Source organism: Pempheris klunzingeri, chromosome 14 (genome assembly GCF_042242105.1).
Source record: "Pempheris klunzingeri isolate RE-2024b chromosome 14, fPemKlu1.hap1, whole genome shotgun sequence".
Classification (NCBI taxonomy): domain Eukaryota; kingdom Metazoa; phylum Chordata; class Actinopteri; order Acropomatiformes; family Pempheridae; genus Pempheris; species Pempheris klunzingeri.
The window spans coordinates 12824498-12834906 of record NC_092025.1 but is presented as its reverse complement, the minus strand read 5'-3'; the positions used below and the strand labels follow the sequence as shown (position 1 = coordinate 12834906).

Genomic DNA, 10409 nt, shown 5'->3' with positions numbered 1-10409 from the left:
GGGCCAGTTGTTATTTGCTTTTAAGATATTTAAAGATATCTAAGAAGCCGAACAGTCTGATAAATATCAATTGTAATAGGTTAAGAAAATAATAGTGATAAAGGGTCTTTATGGGCCTATTGTATCAGCAAAGAGAAGGACAAAAAGAAAGGTTCATGGTCAAAAGCATTCAGTTAACTTTCAGCCTCAAATATGACCAGATAACTGAGTATTTACTCAAGGCTGTGGTCACCATATACTTAACCGATATGCAATTATTATTATTATATTTTCTATATTCTCATTATCCAACCCTCAGTTATTGTGACAGATTTAGCTCAATTACACTCCACTTAGATCTCTGCTCAATGCTTATCAGGAGCACTGTTATGTTGCTCAACACAGTCTTATGTCAATTAGTCATGTGATGTCGAACACCCAGTTATGGAATTTCACAGAAAAGAGCATCTGCAATACACTTGAACATTTTACTAATCACACTTACGAGAAATAACACATTTCCAGGCGCATTTAATCTGTTAATTTTTTTTTCTGTAAGAATTTGTCAATTTCTTCAGCAGCATGGTCTTAAAATAGGTCTTGTAAAGTATTACATTTTACTAATTTCTGCAAATACCATAAAACACCGAGAAAATTACTTAAAACTTGAATCTAATATCCACAGATATCAGGATTTTAAATAGTTCCTCTTTGTAGTGGGAAGTGAAATGAGTACAGCATTACATTCTGAAGACCATCATTAAGATATTTTGTAATGTTTAATTGGGTTGGGACTGGCAAGGTTTATATATTACTAACATTTTCCAGTTCCTGTTCATGTTCCTGCACTTTGTACAAATACCACCTGAGCAGCTGGAGCCACACCCTCTCTGAGCTACATTATATTGCAGTATTACAGCTTTAAAAGGCTGGGTGAGTCCCTCCTGATCACATCTACTTAAACAAACTCACCACACACTTCCCCTCGCAGTTTCAACCAGCACATGGAAATGGAGGACCAAATGGAAAGCCAGAAGAGGAGAGGAATGAGCAAAGACGATTTAATATGTAAGATAGCCACTTTCTTTTTCTGTCTTTTCTTCTGAGCTTTAATGTGACGTAGCAGGCTGTGTTAAATAAGTAAATATATCACTAACGCCACACGTGGTTTAAGGCTTAGATCAACAGTGTTGTTTACTCTTCCCTCAACCACTAGTACCATAAGTGTACATGTCATATTGTAACACATGTGAGCAGGTTTGTGTACGTTATATGTAAGAGCTCACCTGTGCAGGTGGAAAACAGCGAGAGAGGCAGAGGCAAAGTAGAACTCCATTGTCATGGAGACAGAAATCACATGTCACTGAGAAAACCATGTGACTGTGATTGTGTGTGTGTGTGTGTGTGTGTGTGTGTGTCTCTGTATCCATGCTGGGTGAAGTCTGAAGGACTGAAGTCGAGGAGCCGTCATGTTACACTCTTGTAACATGACGGCTCCTGTGTGTAAATTGTCCTTAATTTGGTTGCTGATGAGGGCTTGTTTCCATATCAAAGGGTTTATATTTAAGATGAATAATTTTTCCATGTCTTTGTTACGGCGAACCTGTTGGACAGGATCGTTTGACACAGCTGTGTACACAACATTTGCATGCATCCACCTTTAATCGGGTGTTTGCATGTGATGCAGATCAATAAAAAATCATTTGGGTGAACAGATTGTGTAGAGATTATTTGTGTTTCTTAGTGAAAAAAAAATTCTTGAAAAAACAAAACAGATTGGCTCAGTGTCAGTTATGGTGATATAACAATAAACTCTTATCCAACACTATGCATGACTTTTACCACTGACGATCAAAGATCATGTGAAACAATGCAAGTGAATTTGCAATGCAGTGAATTAATGTACAATAATGATCCATTAAAAGTCTTGTGCTGCAGTGAAATGCACTTTAGTTGAATAACAGGAAACTTGGGGTCTTGGGGTTTGACCTAGAAAGACAGAACTGTGCCTTTGATATGAGTAAATATGTCCAACCGAATGCTTTGCTGTAAACATGCGGTTAAACTGTGACCACGAGGGACTCATTGTGAAATCGATGGCTTTGTTGTGAAACATGCCATAAAATCTGAGCTGGAAACTATGACACAGTATGACAGGAAAAATCCTTCCCTCTTCTTCATCTTCTTCTTTTATTACCACAGCGCTACTCCGGTACTCAGAGATCATGTTGCACGAGTAAACATTTTACTGTTTGCACTGTGTGTGTGTGTGTGAAAGTCTCTCTCACTTACAGAACTGAGCCACAATCTATTAATAGCAATTCAAAATAATGTTCTATTATGATTCTGAGGACAATATTAGTTCTATTTTTATTTATTTAGCATCCATACAATTGTGTATATCTGCTCACTATAGTGTGAGGTGTGTTTGGCCTTTTCAGCAGCTGAGCGTTGAAAGCTTTCGTAGCTACTGAGGGGCAGAAAGTCTCTGATCAGTGACCTTCTGGACCTATTTGTCCTCATTAAGAACCAGTGACTGAAGTCTTGTTTCCTCTTAAACCAAATCAGTTCACATTTCTTACTTTGCTATAACAAGGAGGCTTTTCTCTCTATTTGTCATGACTGCTTTCAGGATTTCACCCTATGTCAAACATTACGTCACACACTTTTGATTCTCTCTCCAGCTGAACGGACAGGGTCTTTGGGATGCGTTGGTTGGACCATATTCATATTGTCTGGCATCTTCTCAGCTCTCCTCTTCCCCTTCACCATCTGGTTTTGTCTGAAGGTGAGCGAGCACAGCAGCTTGAAAAGCAGAGACTGCTATTTCCTTTATTGCAACTTTGAATCTCAACTGAGCTTGTGTCTCCCTGCCGCTATTGCAGATTATCCAGGAGTATGAACGTGCCGTCATCTTCAGACTTGGTCGCATTACAGATAGGAAGGCTAAAGGACCGGGTAGGAACACAAACAATATCAATTTATTTGTTTGTTTTTTTTTACCAACCATTGAAAAAATCCTGAATTTGGGATATTATTCATAGTTAAAAAAAATAACTAATTTCAGAGTGATGAGAAATTGTGACTTCTTTATTGAAAATTCATTCTTTTTTCTGTTTGTCCACAGGAATTTTCTTCATTTTGCCGTGCACTGATTCCTTTGTGAAAGTGGATCTGCGAACAGTTTCATTTGACATCCCACCACAAGAGGTAGAGTTGTGAAACTGAACAACACAAAATTGTCAGAGGACAATGCTCCCATGCAGCATTGTACAATAATTTCAGTTATGAAATAGACATACACACAGAGACTTGTACTTCCTCCGTAGATCCTGACTAAGGACTCAGTTACAGTTTGTGTGGACGGAGTGGTGTACTTCCGGGTCAATGACCCCATCGCCTCTGTGGCCAACGTGGCTAATGCTGACTTCTCCACCCGTCTGCTGGCTCAAACCACCCTCAGAAATGTCCTGGGCACTAAGAACCTGGCTGAACTCTTGTCTGATCGTGAAGGCATCGCTCACAGCATGCAGGTACAGAGTCCGAAGCCCAGTGAAAGCTGAAAAAAACCTTTGAAATTAGAGCACATTACACACAGCAGCGGATGCTTTTAAAAAAGTTGTGATGTGGTTTCAATAGATTTTTCAGAAGCTAGAATTTCATTTTAGCTGATTGATATTAACTGGACAGTCTGGTCCATTTTACATTTTTGGCATGAAGCCTATTCTACATCATTGGGATCTCTTTTGAGACCTTTAGAAAGCAGAAGCTCTCAGGCGGATGTGGATTAAACCAAAGAGAAGCTTGTCCACAGGCGTTTGCTGCTTACTGAAGGTTTTTCTCAAAGAAGGGAACTACATCATTTACAAGAATTGGGTTCCTTGATTTTTCATCTCCAGTGGACAGCTTTATGCGTGAATTACACCTGTGGATGGTATTGAATAATGAATGTAAGCTACAGATGTGAGTTTTCCTCTTTCTTTTTTTTTTCCCAGAGCACCCTGGATGAAGCCACAGACAACTGGGGCATCAAGGTGGAGCGAGTGGAGATTAAAGATGTGAAGCTGCCACACCAGATGCAGAGAGCCATGGCTGCTGAAGCTGAGGCTGCAAGAGAGGCCAGAGCCAAGGTCAGGACATGTAACATCACACACAGTACATGTATAGGGTGTTATACAATAATTCACTGTAAAACATAATGTGCACCTGCAAGCTCTGAATATTTATCATGAGTGTAAAAGTGCACCATTTTCAGGTGTTTACTTTCATTTGTTGTTCATCAGTTATTGAGTGTTATTGTAACCTGATCTCTCTCTCTTGACCTACGTAGGTGATTGCAGCAGAGGGTGAGATGAATGCGTCTCGTGCCCTGAAGGAGGCGTCGCTCGTGATCGCGGAGTCCCCGTCAGCCTTGCAGCTTCGCTACCTGCAGACCCTCAACACCATCGCAGCAGAGAAGAACTCCACCATCATCTTCCCCCTGCCCATGGATGTCATAAGTCACTTCATAAAGCCAGTGAAATGAAACACGAATCAGATGGGACGAGGGCACATTTCTGCGGCTCCTTGTAAAATAAACCGTCAGGATGCGTTATTACGCTTTTTTGTTGTATGCTTCACATTTTTTCAGAGCTTTTTCATAGATACCCATTTGTAGTGAAGCTGTGACCAGGCCTTGCCTGCTAACCAATGTGATTAGACTGAAGTAGTCGTCAGCACAGTTTACATGTCTGACAAAATTGGTTATGAGACTGATATCATATGTAGTTAAGATTATGTAATAAGTAGTGTGTAATATGATGTCTATGGTATAGCGCATGTTTTGTTTAAATGTTGTTTAAATCAGCAGGCTCTGTGGCAAAGGGAAACTTAAGAAACATTTTTCTAAGATTTATTAAAGTTTCAAAAGTGAAAAAATGTGTAAAAAAATAACAAAAAGGGAAAACAGTAAAAGTTTTATAAACAGTATTTTATGTTAGTCGGTCTGCTTTGTTGTTGTTGCTGGATGTGAGAGAAAGACAATTGGTTTGACAGAGGATATCTGTCCAAGTATACTTTGATATGTGTGTGATCAAGACCAGTCCTGAATATCTACAGTAAGCTGTTAATTAACACACACACTTGTATCAGAATACACGTGAGCACACCTGAACTCTTGAATGGAGAGCAGGACATATCTTTGAAGGAAACATGAACAGCACGTGACTTTTCTTAAATATTTTTTTTAATACTGTGTTCTCCCCAAAAGGTACAAATAAATGCATCAAGGTACCGTGTATACATTACATGTTGAACTATCTCATTCCTCGTCCTCTAGGCCTCCTACACTACAGTTACATTTTGACCATCACAAATGCAGAGGTAAAAGAAGAGAGAGGGAGAGCGAGAAACAGCAAAGACGGAAAAAACATGCTTCTATTATTTTTTTTTTTTCTTTTTTGGTGCACTAAGACACAGCTCATGTTGTAAATGTATTTACATTCAAAACATACAATCAGTGCCAGAACAAACATATTCAGTAAACTTTATCTCTGGACCAAATCCATAAGGGGTAACAGTATAGCTTACCTCCACAAATTCAAATTCTAGTGCTGAAATCTGACAAGCTATGGAAACATTTGCTACAACAGTGTTTTAACGACATGGATGTTTCAATCTGTAGTGAATTAGATAAATTACCCAAGTTTCTTGTGGGGAGGCTAAACCAAGTGCTACATGTTAAATGGCTGCTACATAGAGGTCCTTCTATTCATTAAACAAAATCACATGAATGACTTGTAGAAAATGCAGTCATTACATTTTTGACATTCAGCGCATAGTGAGACACAAATGTCCACAGGACACATTGAAGGGTCAATACAATACCAGTTCATCGTTTAGAAATCATAGTCCATTCAGAGGTTAAATAGTAATTTAAGAAGAAATTGGTAACTTTACGCTGTCCTTTGTAAACAATAGTTTTTGTTGCATCTTTGTCGACTGTATTTTTTTGCACCTGAAGTGACCTTTGGGAGGACCCTGAAGAATCATTCAATAACATGGGTGAACTGTAATCCTAACCATCTGAAAACACAGTGACTTTCTGACTGGTATATTCTTACAATTGATCGTTATGCAAAAACATTCTCAAAATCATCAGTGTAGGTATAAAATGCGTGAGAGTCGAGATACATTTCTCAAATCCTATGCTGTACTTGACATTCTTTTGTTTTAAGAGCATTCAACCCTGTGTAAATTCATACAAAAAATCTTGGGAGATCCGTGAAAGAATCATTTTTAATTTTTCACGACCATCAAAAGTGCTGGTATGGCAATTGAAGATCTACTTAAAAGTCTATTACTGAAAAAAAAAACAAAAAAAAACTGGCAATCCAGAAAACATCATCCTTTACATGCTGGTAAAAGGTTACATTTACCCAACCTGTAACTTAACACAAACAGTGACCAGGGGCGTTGAATTTTAAGGCCCCATGGCAGGCCTCAATAATACCCCCCCCCCCCATCATGCATCTACTTTAACAATATTACATAAGACACTGACTCTAACCCCCTCTGCCATTCGCAATGCTGCTGTAACTGTCAACGGACAGCACAGACTTACCCTCATCCCTTCTCACTGGCCATGTTTATTTACAGCAGCTCATTTTCCTGTGTGGTTTGAACAGCTTCAGCTTTATTTTTTTAACGTGCGAGTAAATCACTGAGAGTACGCTGTATCATACTGTGGTTTCCAATGTTGACTGGTTCACAGCCAGATCAAAGATCGGGACCCTGAGGGTAAGTTAGTCCGTGGAGTACAGCACAGGAGGCAGCTATGACATACTGTATGCTATAAAATAAGTCTCATTTTTACATACCAAATGTTGGTTTCTCTATTGTATTTTATAGAAGTGGAAAATTATCTCGGGAAACATCTTGAGAGTGTATAATGTTCTGTAGAGAAGCTATACAAAAGAAAATCGAAAGTATTTCTAATCTAAATTTAGAAAATAATTCCCTGAACAATATATTCTTGGACACTGAGAATTCAGAGCAGCTTGCAAAAAGTTTGAGTGAAATACTTGAAGGATAAAAAGTGTCAGATAAACAAACCAGAAGGTTATGAGGAGATTAACACAGGTTCAGAAAGGGTTGCACTAATCTTTGTGACACTTGCCACAAAGAGGTAAACACAGGGATAACCTGTATTTTTTAAAACCTACATAGCTTATATAACCATAATATATCATAAGACAGTCCCCTGAACATCTCCTACGCATGTAGTGATGACAGCAAGTCAAAATATCTGCAGGATATTTCCTCTCCCCTGGGGTGCATCACATATTCCGCTTGTGTCCCATAGGTGACATTTTCAAAGTTACAAACGCCATTCATTTCCTTCACACCTCAGGCTTAATAAATAGACAATCACAGCAAATCTAAGTTTCACACTAAGACTGGAAGACTTCCACAGTACATGCTTGCTTAGGTAGCAAAAAACATGTAACAAATAAATAAGATATAAACATCACATTTTAAAGAAATCCACAACATTTAAAACGGAGATTCCTGTGTTAGGTTTCCCCCTTAGCTTTGAGCTCCCTGGTAGCTGTGTGTATTTCTGGTTGTTGTTGTTGTTGTTGTTGTTGTTGTTGAGCTTCAGACACAACAGACTGCACGTTCCCGCTGAGGTAAATACAAAATGGCAGACGAAGTTTTTGCAAGTTGACCTGAGGGATCCCGAAAGTGAAGAGGAGCTCATGTGGCGAGACGCGGTAGGAAGACCTTCGAACATGAAGTCCTCTGTGTTTTGCAGGTAAAATGGCTGGGGTTCCAGTTAGGGTTGTCCCACGCAAGTAAAACTATCAGCCTGGAACTAATTACAAAATGTTAAATACACCTTGAGGACGTGGAAAAAAAAATGATTCACTTTAATTTACAAACCAATTTTTTTATCCAAAGTCTTACATGAAATCAAATGTTGGTGGTTCTCTGCTGGTGAGACGCAGGACTGAGTATAAGGCGCTTTGTTAGGGATTTTTTCAGGTGAAAAACAAAATTGACTATAAGAGACTAATCCCAATGAGAGAGAATATAGCTTTTTTTTTTTTTTTTATCAAGGACGTGACTATATTTTAAACACACCACAGTATTGTGTTTTAGTGGCAAGAGTGTGCTAGTTTCCATCTGTATTGTTTCTGTCTGTGCAGGACTCACGACTACCCATGCAGGGAGGTTTCACTACATGTTCACACTATCCGCGTCACTATCATACAGTATGTACAGTCAACATTTCAAGACTCTGAATTTGTACAAGTTGGGATTGCGGACAAAGAACCGAACTGCCGCCATTTACATCCATTTTCCGTGACAATAGCTATCTGTGTTATTTTTATCTGTGTTGTGTTTCTCACGGAGACTATGTGACCTCAGTGCTTTGACAATGACTGCACTGTCTCTCCGGTCTGTCTTGTGATGACTGTAGACCACAACCCTAGTTTTTTCTCCAACATCTACCTCACTGCCACACATATTGAACATGGGGGAGGAGGAAGAGGAAGAGTGAAGGAAATGAAAGACAATGAGCCAGTTAAGAAAATGAAAAAAGAGAGAGAGAGAGAGAAAGAGAGAGAGAGATGTGAGCTTATCGCTGCAATGAGCTGAGACAAGCGGCTGAGTTGCAGTGATTGGCTGACACTCTGTGTGTGGGCGTGGCCGGGCCAGGGGAGTAATTCTGATTGCTTGCTGCCCTGTGAGTGGGTGTGGCTGGTCCCGGGGACAGATTCTGGTTGGCGGCGGCTCTGTGGGAGGGGGAGGAGTACTGAGCCTGCTGGGGATAGCCGTGGCAGTGGGTTGGGGAGTCGCACCCCATGACAGGTGAGGAGGAGAAGAACGGGGAGGAGGGGACGGGGGAGGTGGAGAAGGAGCGGTGCAGTGGCGAGGAGGCAGGGGACATGAGGGGGCTGGTCTGGAGGCGCCACAGAAGCTCCTCGTTGTTGCGACTCAGCCGCTTCTTCTCGCTGCTCTCTTTCTCGACGGACTCCTGGAGGTTGGCGTTCTCCTCTGAAAGTTGCCTGCAGGGAAAACAGCACAGAAGGAGTGAACCTTAGCATAAAACAGGCAATACCTAGAGTTACACACTGTATTATTATGACATTTGGCTAAAAACGTCCACTATGAGGAAAAAGATGGTTCATTTTGAACCTTGCATACAGTTTCATGAGCAATGAGTATAGAGTAGAAACAGACTTACTATCTTTGATGGAGGTAACAGCATTCATGATAAAGATGAGGACTGAATGTGTCTTACCTGGACAGGGTTAAGTTCATTTGAATACGAGCCTTCAGATCTTCATTCTGCTGCTGCAAGACCTGGACCTTCTCCTCAAGGAACACGTTCTTTTGGGCCTGCTCAAAAACAGAATACAACCACAGTGTAATCTTTCGCCCAGCAGGCATCACGTGTAACCAGACCGGCGTGCGTGCAGACTAACAGCTAGTGCGTGTGTGTGTGTTTGCGTAGTGGTGGAGACGGAGTTGACGTAGCCTATTTGAGCCTACCACTTTCTCCAGATCGGAGATCTTCTTCTCTTGCTGGTGTATCTGCTGGTTCTTCATTTCAACAACCTCCTTCAAACTCTTCAGATCTTGCTCAATGTGCTGGTATGGAGCCAAAGCATCCTGGTTACAGACGCATTCACGAACGAAAAGACAAGAGCAAGAGAAAAGAAAGAAAGAGAGTTATATATAAGTTATATATAATATATAATATATTTGGATATCTCCAATATTTCCAGAGACTCATTGTTATGATTTGCAGAGACATAGATGCAGTCATGCAAGTCTATTGTACAGTGTCCGTGCACTTTCTTATACAGTAGATGAACTCACAACGATCTGTTCGTCTGTACTCCTCCTCAGAGCCTCCTCAAAGCGTTTGGCTTTGTCCCTCAGACTCTGGTTTTGAAATGTCAGAGTGTCCACTTGATCCTGCACAGGCATCCGCACACACAAACCCAATAATATACATTGCATCAGTACATATCAACCAACTAATTAAGTATCTGTTTCTTATGGAATCATACCTGTAGAGAAATCCTGAGTTTCTCAAAATCTTCCTCCAGAAGCATCTTCTGTTGCTCATGAGCTTTCCTTAGGTCTACACACCGATTAATAAGCACAATGATAATATTAGATGTTGTCTGTGGCAGTGTCATATTGTGTTTCTTAACTGAGGTCTGATATCTTACCCCTCATGGTACGGGCGTGCTCCTCATGCAGCGTTGCCATGGTGATGTTATGCATGTCTCTGAGCTCCTGAACGGCTGCCTGGTGGTTGACTGTCATTTCCTCCACCTGACATCCCGCCCCACACACACACACACACACACACACACAGATTAATATCTTTCAATAGCTGATTTCACGGAAAAGATCAGATCTCAAAAGAG

The 10409-nt window shown here is 40.5% G+C and overlaps 2 protein-coding genes across 2 annotated transcripts in view; one reads left to right on the top strand and one right to left on the bottom strand.

The window, feature by feature from the left end:
* The first annotated feature begins 912 nt into the window (after positions 1–912).
* stoml3b (stomatin (EPB72)-like 3b) lies at positions 913–5264 on the top strand. Its single transcript, XM_070843328.1, has 7 exons — positions 913–1047; positions 2664–2767; positions 2865–2937; positions 3107–3189; positions 3309–3512; positions 3975–4109; positions 4310–5264. Exons 1-7 carry the CDS (start codon positions 984–986, stop codon positions 4502–4504), a joined length of 858 nt encoding a protein of 285 aa, XP_070699429.1. The 5' UTR covers positions 913–983; the 3' UTR covers positions 4505–5264.
* A 3338-nt stretch (positions 5265–8602) lies between these two features.
* The window catches only part of mtus2a (microtubule associated tumor suppressor candidate 2a), a 28480-nt gene continuing 26673 nt past the window's right edge, over positions 8603–10409 (bottom strand). The window contains exons 10-15 of the mRNA XM_070844050.1: positions 10209–10314; positions 10044–10117; positions 9850–9948; positions 9520–9639; positions 9269–9369; positions 8603–9032 (exon numbers count right to left, since the gene is read on the bottom strand). Of these exons, the coding sequence (XP_070700151.1) occupies positions 8603–9032; positions 9269–9369; positions 9520–9639; positions 9850–9948; positions 10044–10117; positions 10209–10314 (930 nt within the window). The remainder of the gene's footprint in view (positions 9033–9268; positions 9370–9519; positions 9640–9849; positions 9949–10043; positions 10118–10208; positions 10315–10409) is intronic.